This window comes from Rattus norvegicus, chromosome 1, assembly GCF_036323735.1.
Source record: "Rattus norvegicus strain BN/NHsdMcwi chromosome 1, GRCr8, whole genome shotgun sequence".
In the NCBI taxonomy this organism is placed as follows: domain Eukaryota; kingdom Metazoa; phylum Chordata; class Mammalia; order Rodentia; family Muridae; genus Rattus; species Rattus norvegicus.
The window spans coordinates 89,380,012-89,407,705 of record NC_086019.1 but is presented as its reverse complement, the minus strand read 5'-3'; the positions used below and the strand labels follow the sequence as shown (position 1 = coordinate 89,407,705).

The following is a 27,694-nucleotide window of genomic DNA, read 5'->3' as shown; positions in this document are numbered from 1 at the left end:
AAACACCAATCAACAGCGGTGACCCGACCTAGCAGAGACAGCCAGGCCTCATCCTTAGCCCAAGTCAGCAGGAGGGACCAGGAGGAACAGCAGGAGAAGGCCATGCCTCTCTCAGGGAAGCAAAGATCAGCGAAGACCCACAAGCGTTGCACAGCTAGCTCTATAAGTAATCCTGGGTCTCACTCTGTCACTATGTGGGGTCCTATTTATGCCCTCCAAACATCGTGTGTCCTCTACAGGCCTCTCCTCAGTACATGCCTCACCTGAGCAAAACATTACCAACACAACAGACTCTCCAAAGAACCCTTAAAGTTTCCACTTCGAGTCACACCAGGTAGCAAATCTCATGAAAAGAGATTTATTGGAGGGTCGCGAATGGAGAGGAGAATATAAGGGTGGCTGCCTCTGCTTCTCTAAGTGGACAGCAAGGACCTGAATAAGGGCAGGGCTTGTATAGGATTTCTTAAGGGGCGGAGCTTCTCAGAGCAGAGACTTCCAGAGTGAGGATAGGTTGGATTTCAAGTCCTGAGGTTAGGGAGCTCAGGGATTGGTAGCTTTTTTTACCCCTTTACCCTGCATCTGACACATGGGTTGGGATGCGGAGACCTCAGCCAGAGCCGGCTTTGGCTGAAGTGTCCTCACTGCTGAGGTGCTTGGGTGGGCTGGAGAGGAAGTCTTGTGACCGTGGAGAATTTTGGGGGGGGGGGGGACAGCTCCTGTGATGGTATATCTCGAAGAACATAGGCTGAAACAGAAAAAAAGCTCCTATTTTTATACATCATGACAGCTGCAGGTACAGGAGGTGGTGCTGTTTTGACAGGCGCAGCCATTTTAACAGCTCTAGCTGCTCAGGGACTACATGAGTGATGTACATTATATGAACTCAGAAACACTTTGCAAGGAAATAACTGCTTTCTATATAATAAATAAATAAATAAATAAATAAATAAATAAATAAATAATTTGTTTTTAACAAAAGAACTGAGATCCAGAAAGGTGATTCAGGGTAAAGGCATCTGTTACCATATCTGACATCCTGATTTTGATTCCTGAGATCTAAATGGTAGGAGGACTCAATTCACTTCCCGAATTGTTCTCTGTCATGTGCAACATGACACATGTGCGCCAACCCACAAGCACACTAAATTAAATGGAATAAAAGAATTGACATCTATATCTAATCTGAATGCTCATGTTCCCGCGACTGAGGAGGGTAAATATCTGTGATGGCAATCTGTGCCCTCACCAGCTCCCTACTCATATGTACAATTTAGAGGCATCTCCAGTGACAGGGCAAAGGGAGTTCCTCACAGAGCCCTCCTAGATACCATGTGACCCTGGGATTGGAGGATGACCTCCACAGCAACTGCCACGGACTGTGGCCGAACACGCAGCACTTTATACGCATGCGTGCCTTCTGAAGCGGCCAGTTACTGACCTCACTCGGAACCAATGAGATGCAGCGGTTCTCCAGGCTTATCCAATCAAAGACTGAGAGGAATATTCATCAACCAATGGGGCTTCGGTGGTCTTGTCTGCCTGCGGTTGCCACTATGGGCAGGCCTGAGAGGAGTTGCGCGTGCGCAGACAAGTTACAACGTCAGAGCACAACTGTAGTCTTCAAATGCCGACACTCTGGTGAGAACGTTCTGAAGCCAGAAAGAATTTTGCCGCTTACAAGGAAACGGAGCCTTGAGAGACGAGATTTCCCAAGCCCCGAGGAAAAAACAGTGAGGAGGAGCAGGGGAAGGAGGGAGAAGGAGCATAAAGGGGGTCCTGAGTTTGAGAGAGGAGGGCTGGGGTATGGACGCCAGAGTTTGATGACGGGAAACCGGATATTGAAGTCTTGGTTTTGAGGGAGGCTCAAATCTGAGGGAGGAGGGCTTTGCTCTTACTGGGGCTGTTCCCTGGGTCTTCGAAGAGTGCTCAGTTGTGGACTTTGTGTCTAAGGAATCATCTGGGTCTGCTCACCCATGAATAAAGGAGAGGCCTGGGTTGTACATGGCATGGTGCTGAGGATTGTACGCCGAGGTGTGAAGAAGGGTGACAAGAATCCTGGGTCCAGGGGAGTTGGGGCTATGAAAATAGAATCTAAATGCCACATTCCAAGGACAGCCAAACCAGGGCCCACAGAATTCGAGTTCTGTTGGAGCTGGGTTCTGAGGACTGAGATGCTGAGGCCTTGAAAAGGTTCGGCTTGGGCTCTGAAGTCCTGAGGTTTAGTTAAAGCAGGGGCTCCCGGGCCATTGTCCTGCATCTAGACCCTGAAGGAACACAGTCGCTGGGATCCTGGACTCAGGGGACCCAGAGCTGAGATATGCAGCCAGAGAGAACCTGAGGCACAGGAAGCCTGCTGGAACCTCCAAGTACTTAAGACAGACTGGCTTCCCAGTCTTATGTTCCCTAGAACTGTCCTGGCCAGAAAACAAGGATTAACCCATCCCTGTCTGGTTGAATTCACTCCTGTAGTTTATCAGTTCCCAGGTCCTGATCAGCTCTTCCCAGTCTCAGAGAAGCCATGGGAGCCTGCCACATCCAGTACGCCCTGCTCCTCTCTCTGCTGGGCTTCGTCCCCTGCTCAGGTGAGGATAGAACAAGAGCAATTGTCACGTCGTCATTTGAGTGTCGGAATGTCCCACCTATCACTTAGTGTCTCTTAACAGAGGAGAAAAGAACTGCAGACACGGAGGAGGAAACCATGTGCAAGGCCTGAGAAGGACTTTGTGTCTGACAACACCTAGCTCTCCTACCCAATGTAGGGGACCAGCACCCTGCCCACAGTTTCAGTCAGGAATTCACAGATTACACGTCCATTGTCCCATCATCAATAATGGGTGCCCACCATATTGTTGTCCCCTGTGTCCCTCATCTTCTTGGCTTCCCTTGAGTCGTTCTGTCGCCCTAGAATGTGTCTCCTCCTGCTTTTCTTCTCAGACCCTGTGAATGACCCCTTGTCTCTGGGACTGTATCACGGACATAGAGGCAAGAAAGGATGTGTGCATGAAGACATAGGAAGGCAGAGTCATAGAGGATCCTGGGGGCCATTCTAAGAACTCGTGTTTTTAGATTTATTTTTATTAATTTTTAATTACCTTCAATTGTGTGGGTCTGCCTGCCTGCATGAAGGTATATGCTAATACATTTTGGGAATCATCTCAGCTCCTGGAAGAACAGTGAGTGCTCTAAGCACTGAGACATTTAAGGTCAGAATTTTATTCTAGGAAAGATGGGGCCCTACCAGAAGTTTGTGCCTTCTCAGGACTTCTCAGAGTTTCTCATGGGCCTGACCTTATTACCTAACCATTTAAGAAACTCCATGTGCTGCTGGGGGTACATCCAGTTGGGTAGAAGAGAATGGTGATCAGAGAGACCCAGGACAGGCAGGGGAAAGTCCTTGTGTCATCTTAGAGCTGGCTGGAGGCATTAGAGGTGGGGACTGTGGTCAGGGTCTGCAGGGCCACAGGGTTTCCTGGGGACTGCAACATGGGCTGCAGGGAACGAAGAATGAGAATGGGGGCAGAGAGGCAGGTGGAGCAACTGGGGGAAGGAGCCAGCTTTGAACAAGATGGAGAGAATGTGAGTGGGGTGGATCAGAGAGAGTGCAGGTTTGGTGTGTAGGAGGAGGGCAGCTCAGAAGTGAGGAAAAGGTCAGATCCCTACTTGGGCCACTGAGAGGGCTAGGGTGCTTATGGACACCTGTCCCAGGTACAAGAATTTCTGCATGATGGGGCACACGTGATGCTCCTGCAAGGTCCCTTAGGGGAGGCCCATGTTCAGGATCCTCAAACTAGATTGTTTGGTGACCTTGAGCCTATGGTGACAGCCCAGATTCTGAGCCCAGCTCTGCCACTTACTGCCTGGGTGGCATTGGGCATGTTCCTCCTGTCTGTTGCCCTCCCTTGACATTGCTGCCACTTGCTGGGGCCTGCGGTTTGGAGATGACACAGTTGAACCAACAGTGGAGAGAGCAGCTTGCTCTGCAGACCCTGTGCTCCTGAGGCAGAGGCCAGGCTAGACCACATAGCCAGATCCTGTCTCAGAAACACAAAAAGTGAGGATGCAGGGGGTTCATGTGTGGAGATGCATTTCTGTATCCAGACATTGAGCAGCACTCAGTGCTCACTAGCTGTTGAGCAGTTTTGTTTGGGAATCCAGGACCTTTCTGTTTGTGTTCGTGTTATGCAGGGTGATGGTTCTGTTGGTAAAGGACCCTAGGACTGGGGAAGACAGCCGGTCTTACTGATGCCTGGGTCGGGCCAAAAGAGTGAGTCCACATTTCAGCTAGAGACACTGAAATCTGATAAAGGAAGGTCGTGGGCATTGTCCTCTGCGTGTATGTTCCCACGCACACGCTCCCCAAGCACTAACACAGATACACAGAGACATATATGGCTCCGGGCCTCCTCCTTTGCTATTGTAATGAGAACATGAAACCAGATGGGGAGTAGAGAATGCCTGAAAAGGAGCCATGAGTGGAGAGGCCAGCCTTCCTTGCAAGGCTCTGAGAGGAGGTCCCTGCAGGGGTTTAGGCAGTAACTGGGTGAGGAGGGCTGCAGGCCTGGAGGCTTTGAGTTCTGAGCACCTCCTTAATGCAAGCCAGTGATGTCTCAGCCAGGGCACTGGGAGTATGCTTCAGAATGTGATGGCCTCCCCTAGCCCAGGAACTGCAGGGACAGACATGGTGGACCCCCTGACTCTCATACACCCTGGATTTTCCTCTCCACAGATTCTCTGACCTGTCTTGATGGATCCATGGTGAAGTTCGGCAGTAACTTGACTAAGGAAGCAGTTGACTGGGTTGAAAAGCTGACTGCATCATCAGATGCTCTAATGGTGATGTGTCAGGAGACACTGGTGCTCATAGATGTAGGTGCGTGCTCTGAGATGGAGGGACACTCCTGTACCTGTCCAGGCCCTACCCTGTCCTGGATTATAAGCCCTACAGTTCTGCCCAACTCCCCACAAGCCTAGGGACTCCTGTCTCTGACCCTTGTTCTGCTGAGCTGTGATGAGGGTTATAAGGAAGATCTATGCTAATTAGAGTGAGACCCTGGACTTGAACCCTTGTACCACATGAACTGGGTGGGTGCTGGGTGCCTGCAGTGCCAGCATGGGGCTGTGGGTGGAGACAGCCAACTTCATCTGCAGCAACACAGGGAGTTCAAGAGCAGCCTGGACCAGAGGAGACTCAGAGCCCAGAAGAGAGAGGGAAAAGGGAGGTGGGGAATGGAGGAGGGGGAGGGAAGGAGGGAGAGAGGATGCTGAGTGCCTGAGTCCTGTTCTGCTAAGCCTGAGTCCTTGTGCAGCTCCACAGGGAGGTGGGGAGGAGAGAGAAGCAGAGCCCAGGGAGCCAAGTGTGGGGTGAAGGGCAGAGTGTAGAGAGAAACCCAGCAGGAGAGAGGAGATGCTGACCAGACTGAGGCTGCAGCATGGTGCAGGGGCTCAGGGGAGACAGTGAGGAGGGGCCTGGTAACAGGATCTGCAAGGGACAGAGCAGGGCGAGCCAGGTTTGGGCTTCAGTCTGTGGCAGACTCAGATCATGGTCTGTCCTGCTGTCATTGAGGATTGTACTATCCCTATGTGGGAGCATCAAAGGACCCAAGAACTGGACAGCCACTTCTTACCATCTTCCTCTTCTATGCCTTGATTTCACCCCGTTATGCCTCTAGGTGAACAATCTGTCTTACTGTGGAGCAAAGGCCTCAGCAAGCTTTCCGGTGAGATCAAAAAAGCCCAAGTGTTTTCTTCTGGACCTGGAATAGTGGCTGCCTCTTATATCCACTTCTGTAGCACTGAAAACTGCAACAAAGCTACCAGCACCAAAGTGCTACTTGACTCCCTGTCACTTGCAGGTGTGTGACCCTGGCTCCCAGCCCTTGAAGCGACAACCTATGGCTGCAGTTGAGAGCACGCTCTACAGCTCCCACTTCTCTCTCCTCAGCCTCCTCTAAGCTGGGAACCCTTCAGTGTCCTGTCTGCTTGCATTTTAAGGGTTCGTGCGACCCGAAGTCCAACCTTGTTCTATGCCCTGTGAACACTAAATGCTATGCCAGTTCCATGGGAATCCAGGGAGGTAAGGGATGAGGGCTGCATTAGGCAGACAATGAGCGTGACACCAGGGTTTCAAGACTCCAGGCTCTGAAGGAGGTGTGCAGAGTCCTGCACTGCTTTGCAGAGGGAGTGTGGCTGGAGAGTATAACTCTGGGTGTTAGGGAGGAATCCTGCCCCTGGACCAAGATTCCTGGGTCCTCAGGAGGAGGGCTAGGGCCTGGAATCCTGGGTATAATTTTTTTAATGTTTTCCTGAACTGTGCCTCCTGACCCTTGTTCCTGACTTCATCCTTACCTTACAGGTAGCCTCAGTATCTTTTTAAACATTTTTGGATGCCTGGAGTCATCTCGCAATGTCTTATTGAACAACCAAACTTCAATCGGGGTCATGAGTGTAAGAGAAATCCTCGAGGTAAAGAGCAGCAATTCACTCTCACATGTACTTGTCCCTGGCACTCTCCTGACCTGGACTTTAGGGCTCTCAGCTCTTCTCAGCCCTTTGTGTGCAGGGATTTCTCCTCTCTGCTGAACCATTTCCTGGCCAGCCATACCCAGCCCTCCTCTGACTTCATAATCCGAAACCTGAGGCTGGGAACTGTTGGCCTGCACTGTCGGGTGCCCTCATCCCTCACCCACACACTTCTGCCTCCTCATGTTTAGATATGGGAGCCGCAGAACTCACCCTGCTCCAGAGCAGACAACCACACATGTGGAAAAATAAAGTTGCTGTTGTTTCTCCAAATCCTGGGTTTCTCTATGTAAGGAGATGAGGACGCACAGTGGGGTCCATGGCGAGTCGAGCTGCCAAGGCCTGGTTTCCATGGTGCTGTGTGGCCAAACTTTTCCTGGGGACTCAACAGTAACATCTACTCAGCCACACCGCGATTCCTTGACAGTGCAATGTATGAATACCACCAAAGTCCAACTCGGTGAACCATGAGGTTTACAGTGGAGTTAATTCCAGGACTATGCAGAAGTCACCCAAAGACAGCTGCTTCATCAAAGCTTGACCCGGCATGAGGGACAGCTCGCAAACCTGGGAACGTGGAGCACCCTGTACAGGAGGGAGCAGCTCCTGATGTTTGAGGGCGCCCCTTCCAGGTGCCCCAGTTGGTGTAAACCTCCTGCGGGCAGCTCGAATGGGTTCTGCTTCCAGACATCTGGTCTGGTGTCAGAGCCTCCTTTGCAGCTTGGCCTGTCCTGGAGTCTTCTTTGCAGCTTTTATTATGTTCCCTTGCATAGAAGGCCTGGTGAATCTGTTTGGTTTCAGGGACTTCTTGAAGCTATTTTGAATTGTTCTCTATGAGTTTATTTATATATTCACTTTTATGTCCAGATCATAGTCCCTCTTTACTCCCAGTCACTCTCCTCACAAGGCCCCTTCCTAAAATCTCCCGTTCCTCACCTCTGAGAAGGGGAGGTTTTCCCTGGGTATCAGCCCACGTGTGTACCTCAAGTCATTGCAGAATTAGGCACATCCTCTCCAACTGAGGCCAGACAAGGCAGACCAATCAGGGAATGAGATCCAAATGCAGGCGGCAGAATCAGGGTTAGCCCTTGCTCCCGTTGTTGGGGAGCTGCATGAAGATCAAGCTGCACATGTGCTACATATGTGTGGACAGCTCAGGTCTAGGCCTTGTATGGGCTTTGGTTGGTGGCTCAGACTCTGTGAGCCCCTAAAAGTCCTGGTTGGTTGAGTCCTTTGGTCTTCCTGTGGAGTTCCTATTTCCTCCAGGTTCCTCAATCCTTCTCCCAATTCTTCCATAGACGTCCTGAGCTTGGTCTAACATTTGACTGTGGGTGTCTGCAGCTGCGTAGGCGGCTGCTTGGTGGAGCCTCTAGGAAGACAATTACACCAGGCTCCTGTCTACACGCATAACACAGCATCATTAATAGTGTCAGGGGTTGGTGCTTGCCCACGGGATGGATTTCAATTTGGGCCAGTCATTGGTTGGCCATTCCCTTAGTTTCTGTGACATCTTTCTCCCTGAACTTCTTGTAGGCAGGACAAATTTTGGGTGGAAGATTTCATGGGTGGATTGGTGTCCTTATTGCTTCACTCGGAAGGTCCTGTCTGGTTACAGGAGTTGGCCACATCAGACTCCGTATCCCTCACTGTTAGGAATCTCAACTAGAGTCACCCTCATAGACTCCTTAGAACCTCCTCCATCTCAAGTTTCTGGCAGCCATGGAGGGGTTGATGGGTGGAGGGAGGAGAGTGGAGGGGTCAGGTGCAGGGAGATCATGGGAAGAGGGCAGGGACAGTGAACCCAGGACGGTGGCATGTGGGGTGTGTGTGAGTCTTTGTTTTGAACTGTCTAACTTCCAGATTAGGAGGTCCAGCCTAGGCACGGGAACATAGGACTACATGATACATGGGTCACTCCAAGGCTCCTTCCCAACCTGGGGCCTCCCAGAGCCCTCTTGGTATTGCAGCATGAAGGACGCACTGTGCCCTAGGAGGGCAGGAGGCTGTGTCCCTCAGGATCTCTTGTGTGTGTGGATTTGGTTCTCTCCTTCCACAGTGTGGCTTCTGGGAGATTGACTGAGAGCGTCAGGCCTGAGGGAGGAGCCACTGCCCATTGCCCACAGTGGCCATCTTACTGACCTGACTCCACAGAGCTTCAGGGTTCTCATTCTGGGCTGAAATTTGCCCACAGGTGGCTCTGTGGGGAAGGAGCAGGCAGTTCATATTCCAACCTCACTGTCCTGTCAGAACCCAGAAAGCAGTAGGCCGTCCCCATAGACCTGACAGCTCAGTGCTGAGATGTGGCGTGTCAGGAAGAGTGACTCTGCAGACCCAGAGGTGTCCATGTGCATCCACCATCCTCCTCAGGGGATTAATTAATGTTTCCACTGCCATGATGGAAACCAGAAGAAAGCAGGTTAATGGAGGGAAGACTTCCTGGTGGGGTAAAAGCTGATTGTGGTAGGGGGCGTGGCACCAGGTGTGTGTGTGGGAAGGGGCATGAAGCCAAGATATTGTCATTGGATCCACAATGGAGAGATTAGAATGGTGGGTCCCGGGGTTGGGGATTTGGCTCAGTGGTAGAGCGCTTACCTAGGAAGCACAAGGTCCTGGGTTTGGTCCCCAGCCCCAGAAAAAAAAAAAAAAAAAAAAAAAAAAAAAAGAATGGTGGGTCCCAGGCATGAGATGTGCCTGCCCTCATTCAGGGTGGGTCGTCCGCACTCAGGTAATACTCTCTGAAAACTCACTCAGCAGTCACAGCCCCAAAGATGTGCTACATTAATGCTCTGGTGTCTCTTTTTTTTTTTAAGATTTATTTACTTTATATGATTACATTGTAACTGTCTTCAGACACACCAGAAGAGAGCATCAGATCCCAGTACAGATGGTTGTGAACCACCATGTGGTTGCTGGGAATTGAGCTCATGACCTCTGGAAGAGCAGTCGGGTGCTCTTAACCACTGAGCCACCTCTCCAGCCCGCTGTCTCCTTTTCATATCACCTTTCTAAATACATTAATCACCAAACATATCATACAGTCTTTTTATTTGTCGAGATGGATGTTGGAGTTTTCCATAGAGAGGAGTTACTATCCTGTGAGGTATTGCTTTATCATTGTAATGTTATGTCCACCAGGAATTTGCATCATGGGCATAAGAGGGCAGAGATTACAGAAAACAGCACCTCAGAATGGGTGTTAGCGCCTGCACTATCAGAACTGCCTTTTACAAGACATCTTAACGCCCACCCCATCCTGTCTTGGCATCCCTTCCTGGGCTTACAGGTGTGCACCATCGCATCCAACTACACAGATTTTCCTACAGATATGACATCAGGATTCAGGGGAAACGCATGGTGCAGAACCAATGGACAGAGCCCGTATTTAAAACATGTTGTCGTGTCTGGGGAGACAGCTGTACAGTCAGAAATTCATATATCCCAGCGCCCAGGTTAGATGGTCAGGACCATGCACAACCCTAGCTCTAGAGGCTCCAATGCCCTCCCCTGGACTCTGAGGGCACTGCACTCACATGCCCATGCCCACAGACAGACAGACACACTTAATTAAAAATAAACTTGAGAGGCAGAGGGGTTGAAAGCTTGAGAGAAACAAGACTACACATCAAAGATCTGTGGAAGGGGAACCCAGTTAGTACAGATAGTTTAGGACCACAGATCTAGGTGTCATGGCCCACCCTGGAGAGGCAGAGGCTGGCAGATGTCTGAGTTCAGTGCCACCCTGCTTTATGGAGAGAGTTCAAGGAATGCTAGGGCCACGCTGAGAAACCCCATCTAGAAATAAACAAGAAGGTATTTAGGATCACAAAAGGAGGTGTGGGGGAAGGCATGACACAGCAGCTCACCCCTGTTATCCCAGCAGAAAGATGATGCTGAAGCAAGATGATCACCACAAGTTCAACGCCAAGTGGTCTACCTATGGGGTTCCACGTTGGCCAAGGCTACTCAGTGAGATCTTTCTCAAGTATGTAAAGAATAAATAAAGCCTCAGGACCACTGTGAGCTTGGCTCAGGCAGGCCCCATGTCTGAGGATGCTGTCAACTATGGAAGTTTGCAACCTTATATGAGGGGCTTCTACGTGACAGACGGCAATGCCCTCCTAATGGGCATTCCCCGAACAGAAGCCACCCTCAGGTTTGCTGTGTTGCTGTGGCTGAGTCCTCAGTGTGTGGCACTACTTGAGAAGGATTGGAGTAGGTGTGGCCTTGTTGGAGTAAGCGTGTCAGTGGGGGATGTTGTCTCTACAGTGCTACAGAACACTGACTGAAACCTGGCAAATTCTGAACAAGTGATTCCCCAGGGAGGAGGAAGAAAAAGGCTGTACTTCCTGGTATTTCCCCGTTTCAGGGGCGTGCTTACCCAAACCAGGGTTGATTTCAAGCCTCCAAGATGCCACTGACCACACATGTGAGGACATGATCAAAGGGCTCCAGTGTGGAGGACAGAACAGTCAGAAGTCCAAGGACATCCTTGGCTATTATCCATTTTGGAGCCAGCCTGGGCTCTGAGATTCTGCCTCAAAATTCAGAGAAGACAAAATGCAGTTGTAAGCGTTTCCAGTGTCCAGTTCAGTAGTGTTGAGTATGTCCACGGTGTGGTCAGCAGATCCCCAGAACACACGGACACACTACCATTTACAAACAATGCTCAGGGCTGTGGCTATAGACTGCTCATCTCCGTGAATAAGGTACACGTCCTGTCTGCAACACTGTATGAACCAGGTATGGGATGCATACCTGAAATCCCAGTGCATAGAAGATGGAGGTAGGAGGATCAAGTGCTCAAGGCTGTCTTCTCTGGTTACTCTGTGAGTTCAAGACCAGCCTAGGCTATGTAAGGCCTGGTTTGAAAACCATACTATGGGTGGTACAAACCTATAATCTTAGCACATGAGAAATAGAAGCAGGGGGACTTCCAAGAAGTTTAAGGCCAGACTTTCTATATAGCAAACTTCAGCTCTACTTACCTGGGGACACTCTGTCATACATAATAAACAGGAATTGTCACAAGAAATCATATAATATTCCCACTGTACAACTGGGACAGAGATAAATTACACCGAAAATCATGGGAAATATGGCAAGTGGTGGCTGTCCAAGAATTAGTTTAAAAGTTCAACTGAAAAACCCCGTGGAAGAGAGAGCTGATTACCCAGACATGTGGGCAATGCTAAGACTGCAGGGCAGGAGAGACTGCCACTCCTGCCCACCTATGTCCACATCCCTGGCCCAAGAGGAAACTGTATAGGGCCTCTGGGCACAGGAAGATAGCGGCAGTCAAGCTGCAGGAGCTCTGCAGTCCAGACTGCACCCAGATCTGAATGGACCCAGTCAAACAGCTCCTTGCTCCCAAATCCCGTGTGAGGGAGAGCTAGACCTTCAGAGGGGCAGACATGCCTGGGAAGCCAGAGGAGACTACTCTCTGCCCACATTTCTGACTCTAGAGGAAAACGCCTAGTGCCATCTGGGGCCCCTGTACACAGGGACCTAGGAGAAGTAGGGGCAGGCCCTGCTGGTTCCCGCCCACAGGGACAGCTGAAAACCAGTGGACAGGAATGACTACACACCTGAGAGCAGAACACTCTGTTCCCATAACTGGCTGAAAGAAAACAGGAAAACAGGTCTACAGCACTCCTGACACAAAGGCCTATAGGACGGTCAAGCCACTGTCAGAAATAGCAGAACAAGTAAAACCAGAGACAACCTGATGGAGAGAGGCAAGCATAGGAACCCAAGCAACAGAAACCAAGACTACATGGCATCATCGGAGCCCAATTCTCCCACCAAAGCAAACACTGAAACACCAGAAAAGCAAGACCTAGATTTAAAATCACATTTTATAATGATGATGGAGGACTTTAAGAGGGTCATAAATAACTCCCTTAAGGAAATACAGGACAGCACAAGTAAACAACTAGAAGACTCTAAAGATGAAACACAAAAATTCCTTAAAGAACTACTGGAAAAAAACAACAAAACAGGAGAGGAAATGAACAAAACCATACAGGAGTTAAAAATTGAAATAGGGGGTTGGGGATTTAGCTCAGTGGTAGAGCGCTTGCCTAGGAAGCGCAGGCCCTGGGGTTCGATCCCCAGCTCCGAAAAAAAGAACCAAAAAAAAAAATTGAAATAGAAACAATAAAGAAAGCACAAAGGGAGACAACCCTGGAGATAGAAAACCTAGGAAAGAGATCAGGAGTAACAGATGTGAGCATCACCAACAGAATACAAGAGATAGAAGACAGAATCTCAGGAGCAGAAGATTCCATAGAAATCATCAACACAACTGTCAAAGATAATGTAAAACGGAAAAAGCTACTAGCCCAAACATCCAGGAAATCCAGGACACAACGAGAACAAACCTAAGGATATAGGTATAAAAGAGAGTGAAGACTCCCAGCTCAAAGGACCAGTAAACATCGTCAACAAAATCATAGAAGAAAACTTCCCTAACCTAAAGAAAGATATACCCATAAACATACAAGAAGCCTACAGAACTCCAAATAGATTGGACCAGAAAAGAAACTCCTCCTGTCACATAATAGTCAAAACACCAAATGCACAAAATGAAGAAAGAATATTAAAAGTAGTAAGGGAAAAAGGCCAAGTAACATATAAAGGCAGACCTATCAGAATTACACCAGATTTCTCACCAGAGACTATGAAAGCCAGAAGATCCTGGACATACAGACCCTAAAAGAACACAAATGCCAGCCCAGGTTATTGGATCCAGCAAAACTCTCAATTAACATAGATGAAGAAACCAAGATATTCCATGACAAAACCAAATTTACACAATATCTTTCTACAAATCCAGTGTGACAAAGGATAATAAATGGTAAAGCCCAACACAAGGAGGCAAGTTACACCCTAGAAAAAGCAAGAAACTAGTCATTTTGCAACAAAGCAAAGAGAAGACAAGCACACAAACATAATCTCACCTCCAAATACGAAGATAACAGGAAGCAATAATCACTATTCCTTAATATCTCTCAATATCGATGAACTCAATTCCCCAATAAAAAGACACAGATTAATAAACTGGATACGTAATGAGGACCCAGCGTTTTGCTGCCTACAGGAAACACACCTCAGAGACAAAGACAGACACCACCTCAGAGTAAAAGGCTGGAAAACAACTTTCCAAGCTAATTGTCCAAAGAAGCAAGCTGGAGTAGCCATTCTAATATCGAATAAAATAGATTTCAACCAAAAGCCATCAAAAAAGATAAGGAAGGACACTTCATATTCATCAAAGGAAAAACCCATCTAGATGAACTCTCAATCCCAAATATCTATGCTCCAAATACAAGGGCACCTACATACGTAAAAGAAACCTTACTAAAGCTCAAAACACACATTGCACCTCATACAATAATAGTGGGAGATTTCAACACCCCACTCTCATCAATGGACAGATCATAGAAACAGAAATTAAACAGAGACATAGACCGACTAACAGAAGTTATGAACCAAATGGATTTAACAGATATTTATAGAACATTCTATCCTAAAACAAAAGGATATACCTTCTTCTCACCACCTCATGGTACTTTCTCCAAAATTGACCATGTAATTGGTCATAAAACAGGCCTCAACAGATACAGAAAGACAGAAATAATCCCATGCGTCCTATCAGACCACCACAGGCTAAAGCTGGTCTTCAATCACAATAAGGAAAGAATGCCACATATACATGGAAGTTGAACAAAGCTCTACTCAATCATAACCTGGTCAAGGAAAAAATAAAGAAAGAAATTAAAGACTTCTTAGAATTTAATGAAAATGAAGATACAGCATATCCAAACTTATGGGACACAATGAAAGCTGTGCTAAGAGGAAAACTCATAGCTCTGAGTGCCTGCAGAAAGAAACAGGAAAGAGCATATGTCACCAGCTTGACAGCACACCTAAAAGCTCTAGAACAAACAGAAGCAAATACACCCAGGAGGAGTAGAAGGCAGAAAATAATCAAACTCAGAGCCGAAATCAACCAAGTAGAAACAAAAAGGACCGTAGAAAGAATCAACAGAACCAAAAGTTGGTTCTTTGAGAAAATCAACAAGATAGATAAACCCTTAGCCAGACTAACCAAGGACACAGAGAATGTGTCCAAATTACCAAAATCAGAAATGAAAAGGGAAACATAACTACAGATTCAGAGGAAATTCAAAAAATCATCAGATCCTACTACAAAAGCCAATATTCAACAAAACTTCAAAATTTGGAAGAAATGGACAATTTCGTAGACAAATACCAGGTACCAAAGTTAAATCAGGAACAGATAAACCATTTAAACAACCCCATAACTCCTAAAGAAATAGAAGCAGTCATTAAAGGTCTCCCAACCAAAAAGAGCCCAGGTCAAGATGGGTTCAGTGCAGAATTCTATCAGACCTTCATAGAAGATCTCATACCAATACTATCCAAACTATTCCACAAAATAGAAACAGACAGAGTACTACCGAATTCCTTCTATGAAGCCACAATTACTCTTATACCTAAACCACACAAAAACCCAACAAAGAAAGAGAACTTCAGACCAATTTCCCTTATGAATATTATGCAAAAATACTCAATAAAATTCTTGCAAACCGAATCCAAGAGCACATCAAAACAATCATCCACCATGATCAAGTAGGCTTCATCCCAGGCATGCAGGGATGGTTTAATATACGGAAAACCATCAACACAATCCACTATATTAACAAACTGAAAGATAAAAACCACATGATCAATTCATTAGATGCTGAGAAAGCATTTGACAAAATTCCATACGGCTTCATGATAAAAGTCCTGGAAAGAATAGGAATTCAAGGCCCATACCTAAACATAGTAAAAGCCATATACAGCAAACCAGTAGCTAACATTAAACTAAATGGAGAGAAACTTGAAGCAATCCCACTAAAATCAGGGACTAGACAAGGCTGCCCACTCTCTCCCTACTTATTCAATATACTTCTCAAAGTCCTAGCCAGAGCAATCAGACAACAAAAAAAGGAGATCAAATGAATACAGATTGGAAAGGAAGAAGTCAAAATATCACTATTTGCAGATGATATGATAGTATATTTAAGTGACCCCAAAAGTTCCACCAGAGAACTACTAAACCTGATAAATACCTTCAGCAAAGTGGCTGGGTATAAAATTAACTCAAATAAATCAGTAGCCTTCCTCTACACAAAAGAGAAACAAGCCGAGAAAGACATAAGGGAAATGACACCCTTCATAAAAGTAAATCCCAAATAATATAAAATACCTCGGTGTGGGGCTGGGGATTTAGCTCAGTGGTAGAGCGCTTACCTAGGAAGCGCAAGGCCCTGGGTTCGGTCCCCAGCTCCAAAAAAAAAAAAAGAACCAAAAAAAAAAAAAAAATACCTCGGTGTGATTTTAACCAAGCAAGTGAAAGATCTGTATGATAAGAACTTCAGGGTTGGGGATTTAGCTCAGTGGTAGAGCGCTTGCCTAGCAAGCACAAGGCCCTGGGTTCAGTCCTCAGCTCCAAAAACAAAACAAAACAAAACAAAAAAAAAAAAACAAAAAACAAAAACAAAAAAAACAAAAACAAAAACAAAAAAACAAACAAACAAAAAAACAAACAAACAAAAAAAAAAACAAACTTCAAGTCTCTGAAGAAAGAAATTGAAGAAGACCTCAGAAGATGGAAAGATCTTCCATGCTTATGGATTGGCAGGATTAATATAGTAAAAATGGCAATTTTACCAAAAGCGATCTACAGATTCAATGCAATCCATATCAAAATTCCAACCCAATTCTTCATAGAGTTAGACAACACAATTTGCAAATTCATCTGGAATAACAAAAAACCCAGAATAGCTAAAACTATCCTCAACAATAAAAGGACTTCCAGGGGAATCACTATTCCAGAACTCAAGCAGTATTACAGAGCAATAGTGATAAAAACAAAAACAAAAACAAAAACAAAACTGTATGGTATTGGTACAGAGACAGGCAGATAGACCAGTGAAATAGAATTGAAAACCGAGAAATGAACCCACACACCTATGGTCACTTGATCTTTGACGAAGAAGCCAAAACCATCCAATGGAAAAAAGATAGCATTTTCAGCAAATGGTGCTGGTTCAACTGGAGGTCAACATGTAGAAGAATGAAGATCGATCCATTCTTATCACCCTGTACAAAGCTTAAGTCCAAGTGGATCAAGGACCTCCACATCAAACCAGATAAACTCAAACTAACAGAAGAAAAAGTGGGGAAGCATCTCGAACACATGGGCACTGGAGAAAATTTCCTGAACAAAACACCAATGGCTTATGCTCTAAGATCAAGAATCGACAAATGGGATCTCATAAAACTACAAAGCTTCTGTAAGGCAAAGGACACTGTTATTAGGACAAAATGGCAACCAACAGATTGGGAAAAGATCTTTACCAATCCTACAACAGATAGAGGGCTCATATTCAAAATATTCAAAGAACTCACGAAGTTAGACTGCAGGGAGACAAATAACCCTATTAAAAAATGGGGTTCACATCCATCCATATTGAGTTCCGATGCCTTCTTTTGGCCTGCAGGCATACATGCAGGCAGATAGCTATATGATGTATACATAATAAATAAATATATTTAAAAAAATGGGGTTCAGAGCTAAACAAAGAATTCACAGCTGAGGAATGCCAAATGGCTGAGAAACACCTAAAGAAATGTTCAACATCTTTAGTCATAAGGGAAACGCAAATCAAAACAACCCTGAGATTTCACCTCACACCAGTGAGAGTGGCTAAGATCAAAAACTCCAGCAACAGCAGATGCTGGTGAGGATGTGGAGAAAGAGGAACACTCCTCCATTGTTGGTGGGATTGCAAACTGGTACAACCATTCTGGAAATCAGTCTGGAGGTTCCTCAGAAATTTGGACATTGAACTACCTGAGGATCCAGCTATACCTCTCTTGGGCATATACCCAAAAGATGCCCCAACATATAACAAAGACACGTGCTCCACTATGTTCATAGCAGCCTTATTTATAATAGCCAGAAGCTGGAAAGAACCCAGATGCCCTTCAACAGAGGAATGGATACAGAAAATGTGGTACATCTACACAATGGAAAACTACTCAGATATCAAAAACAATGACTTTATGAAATTCATAGGCAAATGGATGGAACTGGAAAATATTATCCTGAATGAGGTAACCCTAGCACAGAAAAACACACATGGTATGCACTCATTGATAAGTGGATATTAGCCCAAATGCTCGAATTACCCTAGATGCGCAGAACACATGGTCAAGAAGGATGACCAAAATGTGAATGCTTCACTCCTTCTTTAAAAGGGGAACAAGAATACCCTTGGGAGGGAATAGGGAGGCAAAGTTTAGAACAGAGGCTGAAGGAACGCCCATTCAGAGCCTGCCCCACATGTGGCCCATACATATACAGCCACCAAACTAGATAAGATGGATGAAGCAAAGAAGTGCAGGCTGACAGGAACTGGATGTAGATCTCTCCTGAGAGACACAGCCAGAATACAGCAAATACATAGGCAAATGCCAGCAGCAAACCACTGAACTGAGAACAGGACCCCCGTTGAAGGAATCAGAGAAAGGACTGAAAGAGCTGAAGGGGCTTGAGACCCCATATGAACAACAATGCCAACCAACCAGAGCTTCCAGGGACTAAGCCACTACCCAAAGACTATACATGGACTCACCCTGGGCTCCAACCTCATAGGTAGCAATGAATAGCCTAGTAAGAGCACCAATGGAAAGGGAAGCCCTTGGTCCTGCCAAGGCTGGATCCAGTGAAGGGGATTGTTGGGGGGAGGGTGGTAATGGGGGGAGGATGGGGAGGGGAACACCCATATAGAAGGGGAGGGGGATGTTGGCCTGGAAACCGGGAAAGGGAATAACATTTGAAATGTAAATAAGAAATACCCAATTTAATAAAGATGGGGGAAAAAAACGTCCAACTGAATTGTAAATCCTTAATTTATAATAATGTCTATTTGTAGAAACTAGCTTGGCTGTTTTTTTCTGAAAATTTAAACATTCACCTCCTGAGTTAGCTAGCTCCAATAAACCACGGCCCGCATTCCAAAGAGAGTTACAGCTATACAGAATAGAAAATCATTTCCCTGATTCCCAGTGTCCCCAACACATAATGCTCTATAATCCTGGGACTTAAGTCTATCTGGTCATAATTCTTCCCCCTTCCCTCCACAAATCACATACCTGTCTGGAGAGTATTGTATCCTAGGAAGCCAAATTCTTACTATTAAACTAATGAGTGGGCTGGAGAGATGGCTCAGTGGTTAAGAACACTGACTGCTCTTCCAGAGGTCCTGAGTTCAATTCCCAGCAACCACATGGTGGCTCACAACTGTCTGTAACAGGATCTGGTGTGCCTGAAGAAAGTGACAGTGTACTCATATAAATAAATAAATTTTTTTTTAAAAAATGACCAATGAACAATACAAATGAAATATTTTGTTTCTTACATTGTTAAGATTCAAAAAAACCATTTGGGGCTGGGCTCTCATGGTACATACCTTGAATCCCAGAAGTCATGAAGCAGAGGCAGGTGGATCTCTCAGTTCAAGGCACACCTGGTTATACAGAGCAAGTTCCAGGACAACTAGGGATACACAGGGAATCCCTGTGTCAGAAAAAAAATGACATTTCTGGGAGTCTGGAGAGATGACACAAATGGGCAAAGAGCTTGCCGTGCCAGCTTGAGTACCTGGGCTATAATCCCTGGTACCCATTGCTGCACAAATGGTGGCACCCACCATTAAATCCAGGACTTGGGAAGAGGGTTCGGTCAAGGTCATTTTCAGCTACACAGAGGGTTCAAGGCCATCCTGGGCTAGAAGATTCTGCCTGAACAAAACAATAGTTGAACAAAGTAAAAAGTATTTAAAAATCAAAGCAACGCTCATTGTTTGTTTTAATTACTGCAGGAGGAGGAGGAGGAGGAGGAGGAGGAGGAGGAGGAGGAGGAGGAGGAGGAGGAAGAGGAGGAGGAGGAGAATTGAGAAGCAGCAAGATAACTCAGGAGATAATAGTTCCTGCTAACAAACCTAACAATTCTGAGTTTGATTACCCCGGACCCACTGGAAGTTGGGAATTGACAACCTCTAAGCTCCAGACATGTGCCTTGGCACACAAATGAAAACACACACACACACACTCTCTCTCTCTCTCTCTCTCTCTCTCTCTCTCTCTCTCTCTCTCTCTCTCTAAAATGTAATGCAAGAACTTAAATCCATGTGTAACTATTCCAAATGTTTGTCTCTGTCACAGTTTTGACAAACACAAATGGTTTCATTTGATGTTCAGGCAACCTGGACTGACAATCCAATTGTTACTCATACCTACAGTACTTAGAGTCATCTTAAGTAACAGGAAAGAGGGCTCTCCTCTACTCAGCCCTCTAGGTCAGGATTAGAGGGTGAAAGTCTCCATTGTCGAATGCAGAGGGAGGAAGATCAGTTGACACATGGTGGTTAGGGCCTCTGTGTGGGTGCTGGAACAGGGCATGGCGAGGATATGAATGACCCTTCGGGTATTTAGTTCCATGGGCAAAGGCCAAATTTACTACCTAGAGCGGCTGGAGGAGCTGAGACAGTGTCCAGCAAACTAGGGAAACATGTATCCCGGAGCCACCCCTTCTACTTACTCCAGGGGTAGCAACAGCCAGGGGAGGGCGCATGTGCGCAGTCAGTGATTAGCTTCTCTGGGGACCAATGAGGTGCAGTGATTCTCCAAGCTCAACCAATAAGACCATGCAGTCATCTTCAACCAATGGGACCTCGAGTATCCTGGCCAGGCTGGCCCCGCCCTCCGTGCCTCCTGAAGCAGCACCAGGAACACCGCACACCGTACCGGTCGCCATCAAAGCTGGGTGCACAGAGGACACACTGTGGCCTGAAAAAATTTGCCGGCTTAAAAAGAAATAGACAGGTATTTCCCAAGCCCAAGGAGAGAAGCTAAATGGAATGAGGAAGGAGGGGTCATGGGCGGGACTCCTGAGGGAAAAAAGCAGACTGAGGGACCCCTGGGTCTGAGGAAGGAGAGCCAGAGGACCAGACTCCTGGCTCTGAGGAAGGAAGGCTGGAGTCTGAGAGAGGGAAGTTGGGGATCTGGAAAGCTGAGTCAGAAGTGGGAAGGCTGGTGCCATGACCCCGAGGTCTGAGGGAGGAGGCCTGGGACCCAGTCTCCTGAGTCTGAGGGAGGAGGGATAAGCCTGACCTCCTGGGTCTGAGAGAGGAGTCTGGCTACTGGGTCTGAGGAAGGAGAGCAACAAGCCTGAGTCTGAAGGACCAGACACCATCTGGCTACTGGGTCTGAGGGCGGAGGCTAATGTCTGGTCTGGCTACTAGGTCTGGGAGAGCAGGACTAGGGGTCTAGAATTCTGTGTCTGAGGGAGGAAGGTTGGGAGTCTCTAGAACACTAAGTAAGACGGGTGGGGGGCAGAAGGGGAGTGGTACCCAGATTCCTGGGTCTGAGGGAGGAGGCCTAGGGGGTTTGGAATTCTGAGTCTGAAAGAGGAAAGCTGGAGCCCGAGATTCCGGGCTCTGAGGAAGTCAGACTGGGATCTGAATTCATGGGTCTGAGGGAGGAGACTGGCTAACTGTGTCTGAAGGAAGAGGCTATGGTCTAATCTGGCCAACAGTGGCTGTGTCTAAGGGAAGAGGCTAAAGTCTGGTCTAGCTACTAGGTCTGAGAGAGGAGGCAAGGGTCTGTCTATTGAGTCTGAGGGAAGAAGCTAGGGATCTGGAGCCCTGGGTCAAGGTGAAGGACTGAGTTTGAGGCCCTCAGCCTGTATTCTGAGGCAGGGGAGGCTGGTGTGGGACCCCTATGTGTGAGGAAGAAGAACTAGATTCTCTTCCTCTTTTAAGAGTGCTGGGTTCTGGACTTTTGCTCTGAAGGAGAAGACTGGAGTCTATATTTCAGTATCAAGGAGTGGAATTCCCTAGACTTCTGAGTTTGAGGAAATAGGCTGGCTGCCCAGAATCACGTGTCCTTTGGGAGGAAAGTATCTGAAACTCAAACTCCTGAATCCTAGGATGAAGAGGACAGTGCCCTCAGAATTGGAGTTCTGCTGGAGCTGGGTCCTAAGGGCTGAGAGGCTGAGGCCTTGAGAGGTTTCTGCTGTTAAGTTTAAGCCCCCGAGGTTTAAAGCAGAAGACTTTCTTACCCCATTCTCCTGTGTGTAGAAGTTGAAGAAAGACAGTTGCCGAATTCCTATTGTTTAATGATAGGTGGCTGGGTCTTAGAGCTGTGGAAACTGAGGCACAATCAACCTGTGACCTTGCTATTAACCCACAAGCTACTTCAAGACAGACTTCATGGTCTCGCACACCATAAACCTACCACAAAGTGGACACTTGGAGAAAAGTAAGATTTAATCCCTGTCTGCCTGGCTGAATTGTGTGCTGTTCTCCATCAGTTCCCAGGTCCTGATCAGCTCTTCCCAAACTCAGAGAAGCCATGGGAGCCTGCCGCATCCAGTACATCCTGCTCGTCTTTCTTCTGATAGCCTCGCATTGGACTCGTACGTATGGAGGATCAGAGGGTAGTGGGGAAGGGTCACCCCACAGAGAAGGGCAATTTTATTTTTTCTTATCTTCCCAGTGGTCCAAAATATCTACTGTGAGGTGAGTCGAACCCTGAGTTTGGAAGACAATCCAAGCGGTACCTTTAACTGGACTTCAAAGGCTGAGAAGTGCAATCCTGGAGAATTTTGCCAAGAAACGGTACTGTTGATTAAAGCAGGTAAGGTGAGAAGAGAATGATGGGCCTCCACAGTTCCTCATTGCTGCCTCATTGCAGCAGTCCTGTGGTCCGGTTTGGCCTCCAGGCCTAATGCCTTGCCTGTCTTCTCAGCTTCCTTTCCCTCTTCTCCCTCTCCCTCCCACTGACTTGTGTTTATCGCTAACCTCGAGACCCTGTGGCAATAAAGATGGCGACTGGGAAGCCAGCCCAGTCGGTGAGGTGCGCATCTTGGATGCATACGGATCACAGTTGAATCCCCAGAACCCACATAAAATGGCCAGGCATGGTGACATGAGCTTGCAGTCCCAGCTCCGGGGAGGCAGAGACGGGGATCCCTTGGCCTTGAGGGGGAGAATAGCTGCATCATCTGCTTTCTCCCTGCTGAGCATGGGGCCCACCATTCACCTTCTCTACTTCCTGTGTCACAGAAGGAACCAAGACCGCCATTTTGGCCAGTAAGAGCTGTGTCCCTCAAGGAGCAGAGACGATGACATTCGTTCAGTACACGGCCCCTCCTGGGCTGGTGGCCATCTCCTACAGTAACTACTGCAATGACTCCCTCTGCAACAACAGGAACAACTTAGCTTCAATCTTGCAAGCACCAGAGCCCACAGGTACCTGGGACATGGGGGTGAGCACTAAGGTGTTGGTCTGTCTTCTCTGTGCTTCTGCTCAGCCTAAGCTCCCTGTGGGCCAAACACGGGTCCTTTTCCGAGTTGTTGTTACTGAAGCCCCTCCCAGACTCACGTTAAAATTGTAACACCATAGATGGGAGCCGGCAGTAGATAAGGTGCTTGCCCCACAAGCCAGAGGACCTGAGTTGGATTTCTCATAACTCATATAAAAAAAAGAAAAAAGAAAAAAGAAAATGCCAGGTACAGTGCCTGCCTGAGCTTGTTATCCCAGCTCTTGGACGTAGAGGGAGACAGGAGCATCATCCTTTTGGTTTACTTGCCAACCAGGCTTGGCCTAATTGGTGGGCACCAGGGCAGTGAGAGACCCTGGATCAAAGGACAGAATTCCTGAGGATGACACCTGAGGCTGCCCTCTGGCCTCCATACATTATGCACCCACATTTACCCCACACAGACGCTCGTGCACCATACACACACATTTAAAGGTGATTTTTTTTTTTAATGAAGATGGTACAAGTGTTGGTTTGTGAAAAATAAAAATAAAATAAAACATTTCACCCCTGCCTGTGCCTACCACCCCAACAGCAGCCCTGTCCCCACCTCAGTCTCAGCTCACGCTCACATACAGCCTCCTTCTCCGCTAGGATGTCAGCTCCTTGAAGATGTCTGCTGAGCCTCCTGAGAGTTAGGCATCCCTCCATTTCTTGACTTTGAATGTAGTGCTTCATTCGTAACACCGCTGCTTGCCCACAAATCTTTCTGCTAGAACTGTCCCTTCTCCTCAGTCACCACGTCTAAGCAGAGTGTGGAGGTCATGTGGTCCCTGGGGTTTCTCTTTTAGTGTGCGTGTGTGCGTGCACGTGTGTGGAAGTAGGAAGACAGCTTTAGAGAGTTGATTCTCTCCTTCCACCTTGCATGGGCACTGAGACTTGAACTCGGGTGTCCAGGCTTGCACCATGAATGCCTTTACCCTCTGCATCGTCTCCACAGCCCAGTGGCTGAGGTTCTGAAGAAGAGAAAACCAATCAAAGGAGTAGATGGGATTCAGTAATGGTCTGGGTTAGTGGGGCCTCGACAAGCCGCGGACCAGGGAGAGACAACAGGCAGGACAGGCTTCCCAGGGTGCTGGCTACAGCATAACTCTCTCTCCCTCTCTCTTTGTCCCTCTCCAGCAACCTCCAACATGTCAGGAGCCCGCCACTGCCCAACATGCTTGGCCCTGGAGCCCTGTTCCAGTGCCCCCTCTATGCCCTGTGCCAATGGCACAACTCAGTGCTACCAGGGAAGAGTCGAGCTCTCTGGAGGTAAAGGTGCTCAGGGTGCTGGTGCTCGGGTGCCCGAGGTGAGGGAAGACTGGGCTCCCCACTCACTAAGCTTCCTCTGTTGCTCCCTCTTTCCTGGCTCATAGGAGGCATGGACTCCGTCGTGCATGTTAAAGGCTGCACCACTGCAATCGGCTGCAGACTGATGGCCAAGATGGAGTCGGTGGGACCCATGACAGTGAAAGAGACCTGTAGTTACCAGTCATTCCTTCACCCCCGAATGGCAGAGATCGGGGCCTCCTGGATGCCCACCTCACTGTGGGTGCTGGAGCTCCTGCTTCCGGCGCTGTCGCTGCCCCTCATCTACTTCCCTTGAGAGGACACCGGGGGTCAGGGGACGCCTTAGTCCCAGACACTGGGGCCTTGGCTAGGAGGGAGCCTTCCGCCTGCTGATACCAATCGGAAGGATTGGGGTGGGGTTGAACAGAGGCTGCATGTGTATTGGACACGAATAATAAAATTAGTGACTTGCTATTCAATGTGTGCGCCTGCATGCGTTTGCGTGGCTGGGGGCGGACGGTGGACAGCGTTTAGAAACGAGTTCTCGGGGCTGGGGATTTAGCCCAGTGGTAGAGCGCTTACCTAGGAAGCGCAAGGCCCTGGGTTCGGTCCCCAGCTCCGAAAAAAAAAGAACCAAAAAAAAAAAAAAAGAAATGAGTTCTCTCCTTCTACCATGAGGGTCCCAGTGACTGAACTCAGGTCACTGGGCTTAGTGGCGAGCACTTTTTGTTTTAAAGATTTATTCATTTATTACATATAAGTACACTGTAGCTGTCTTCAGACACACCAGAAGAGGGCATCGGATCTCATTACAGATGGTTGTGAGCCACCATGTGGTTGCTGGGAATTGAACTCAGGAGCTTTAGAAGAGCAGCCAGAGCTCTTAACTACTGAGCCATCTCTCCAGCTCAGCAAGTACTTTTTTTCCCTCATTAATTTATTTGTTTGTTTATTCACTTTACATCCCGATCACCACACCCCCTCCTCCCAGCCCCCCTCACACAGTCACTCCCCCATCCTTCCTCCCCTTCTGAGAGGATGGAGACCCCCCCTGGTACCCCCACACCCTGACACATGGAGTCTCTGCAGGGCTAGGCACAGCCTCTCCCACTGAGGCCAGACAAACCAGCCCAGTTAGGAGAACAGGATCCACAGACAGGCAACAGTCGCAGGGATTGCCCCTGCTCCAGTTGTTGGGGGAACCTGCATGAAAACCAAGCTGCACATCAGCTACATACGTGTTGGGGGGTGGGGTACAGCACTCCAGAAACAGATGCAGTGTGAGGGAGCCCGAGTGTGCTCTTTGGTTGGTGGTTCAGCCTCTGAGAGTTCCAAGGGTCCAGGTTAGTTGATTCTGTTGGTCTTCCTGTGGAGTTCCTATCCCTTCCTGGTCCCTCAGTCCCTCACCCAGATCTTCCATAATCCACTGAACCATTTCACCTACCCAAATTTGTGATTCGTGTTTGCTTCAAACCATGAAGTGAGGCTTCAGTGCTGAAGAAGAGGAGCCCCTAACGTCTGAAATACAGATTTTCCAGATAGGAAACAGTTCAGATGAATTTTAATTTCTCACATTCATGAACTACAGCCAGAGACAGGCAAGGTGACACGTGGCTGTAATGCCAATTCTTGGGGCATGTCAGGCCAACCTGCTGGACATAGCAAGACCCCATCTCAGAAAACAGCAGGGTGTTCAACCCCTTTAATCAGCACTCCAGAGGTAAGTGGATCTCGGGGAGTTCTGGGCCAATTATTATTAATTAATCATATTAAATATATTTTTATTTTTATATGACATATATGATTTTATATAATACATATAATTTTAACATAATAGAATAGAAATATGTATATCATATATATATATGTATATATATATATATATATATATATATATATATATATATATGAGTGAGGACAGAAATTATCAAGAAATGACTTCAGGCAGGAGCCAGGACATAAACATAGGTATTTGACAAAGAGTCTGATTTTTCTTTCACCCTATGCTAATTTCTCTGTAGGATTCCCAACCTAAACTTAAGGCCAAAGTCTACTGCTTTGAGAGTTCTGTCAGCTATGGCCATGGGGCATGAAGAGAAAAATCAGACTCCTCGGTTCTCCAGGTCTAACAAGCCCATCCCCCCATGTCCTGAGGGTCCCCCCTCTCTCTGCATCCTTCAGAGGGTGAGCAGCAGGAACGGATGGATGTGGTCCTGAGGTATATAGAGGAAAGAAAGGGCAAAAACATGGAGGGATAGAGGGAGGGAGGGAGGGGAGGGAGGGGGAGGAATGGGGAAGGAGGGGGAAGAAAGAGGAGAGAGGGAGGGGGAGGGAGGGGGAGGGAGGGGGAGGGAGGGGGAGGGAGGGGGAGGGAGGGGGAGGGAGGGGGAGGGAGGGGGAGGGAGGGAGGCATCATTTTGATTTTTAGTCTTGTTTTACTTGGTTATTCTGGATTTTGTTTTGTGTTGGGAAACTGTTAGTGAAGTTCGAGGTCTGCCATTGACCCAACAGCTCCCTGAGCTCAGAGCTTCATGGAGGACTCCCTACACTGGCAGGGCTTCCTTTGCTCTGACCTTGTCTGGGGAGTTCCACCCCTCACCTCCCTGCAGAATGTCAGGTACCCTGAGTTAGACGACAGGTTCAACTTCCTGTCTCCTGGGAAGAACCATCCAGCCAGCATCTGAGACTGAATGCTTCCCCGTGCTAATGAGGCACCACAATGTCCTAAGCCTTCAGACAATGACCTTGGCCCATCCTGGATGTTTCTGCCCTCCCTTCTGTTCCCCAAAACTGTATAGACCTTCAGTCACCCGTCCTGTTCCTTTTGCCCTTGTGCACCGATCCTGGAGAGACAGTCTCACCGTGTATCCCTGGCTGGCCTAGAACTCACCATGTAAACCAAGCTGGCCTCAGATTCAGATTCAGAGTTCTGCTTGCCTCTGTCTCCTGAGTTAGACTTTTTTTTTTTTTTTTTTTTTTTTTTTGGTCTTTAAGGATTTTTATTTTTTATTTATTTGTTTTTACACTCCAGATTTTATTTCCCTCCCAGTCTACCCCACCACCACCACTGTTCCACATCTCATACCTGCTCCCCACCCAGTCTCCCCAAAGATCTCCCCACCCCACCAGACCTCTAAACTTCCTGGGTCCTCCAGTCTCTTGAGGATTAGGTGCATCTTCTCTGACTGAATCCAGACTGGGGAGTCCTCTGTATATGTGTTGGGAGGCCTCTCAGCTGGTGGATGCTGCCTGGTTAGTGATCCAGTGTCTGAGAGATCTTGGGGGTCCAGGTTAATTGAGACCGATGGTCCTCCTACAGGGTCGCCCTCCTCCTCAGCTTTTCCAGGTTTTCCCTAATTCAGCAGCTTCTGTCCATTGGCTGGGTGCACATATCTGCATCTGACTCTTCCAGCTGCTTGCTGGGTCTTTCTGAGGGCAATC

General features: G+C 47.6%; 2 protein-coding genes and 1 long non-coding RNA gene across 6 annotated transcripts; 2 read left to right on the top strand and 1 right to left on the bottom strand.

The window, feature by feature from the left end:
* Nucleotides 1-344: 344 nt before the first annotated feature.
* LOC134482914 (uncharacterized) lies at nucleotides 345-2,646 on the bottom strand. Its single transcript, XR_010059637.1, has 3 exons — nucleotides 1,896-2,646; nucleotides 1,439-1,649; nucleotides 345-745 (listed from the first exon to the last, which is right to left on the bottom strand). It is a non-coding gene; the product is annotated as an uncharacterized LOC134482914 (long non-coding RNA).
* Nucleotides 1,560-6,792, top strand: Lypd10 (Ly6/PLAUR domain containing 10). Of its 4 annotated transcripts, none has more exons than XM_006228510.5 (6): nucleotides 1,560-1,730; nucleotides 2,478-2,582; nucleotides 4,727-4,870; nucleotides 5,670-5,852; nucleotides 5,942-6,073; nucleotides 6,353-6,792. In XM_006228510.5, exons 2-6 carry the CDS (start codon nucleotides 2,519-2,521, stop codon nucleotides 6,577-6,579), a joined length of 750 nt encoding a protein of 249 aa, XP_006228572.1. In that variant the 5' UTR covers nucleotides 1,560-1,730; nucleotides 2,478-2,518; the 3' UTR covers nucleotides 6,580-6,792. The 4 variants fall into 4 exon arrangements, with proteins under 4 accessions (XP_006228572.1, XP_006228573.1, XP_008757281.1 ...); XM_008759059.4 differs by having other exon boundaries at nucleotides 1,591-1,730; nucleotides 2,470-2,582; XM_006228511.5 differs by lacking the exon at nucleotides 5,942-6,073 and having other exon boundaries at nucleotides 1,577-1,730.
* Nucleotides 6,793-20,365: 13,573 nt separating this feature from the next.
* Tex101 (testis expressed 101) lies at nucleotides 20,366-24,732 on the top strand. Its single transcript, NM_139037.2, has 6 exons — nucleotides 20,366-20,481; nucleotides 21,971-22,075; nucleotides 22,156-22,296; nucleotides 22,725-22,910; nucleotides 24,104-24,235; nucleotides 24,340-24,732. The coding sequence occupies exons 2-6, from the start codon at nucleotides 22,012-22,014 to the stop codon at nucleotides 24,567-24,569; spliced, it is 753 nt and encodes a 250-aa protein (NP_620606.2). The 5' UTR covers nucleotides 20,366-20,481; nucleotides 21,971-22,011; the 3' UTR covers nucleotides 24,570-24,732.
* Nucleotides 24,733-27,694: the final 2,962 nt, after the last annotated feature.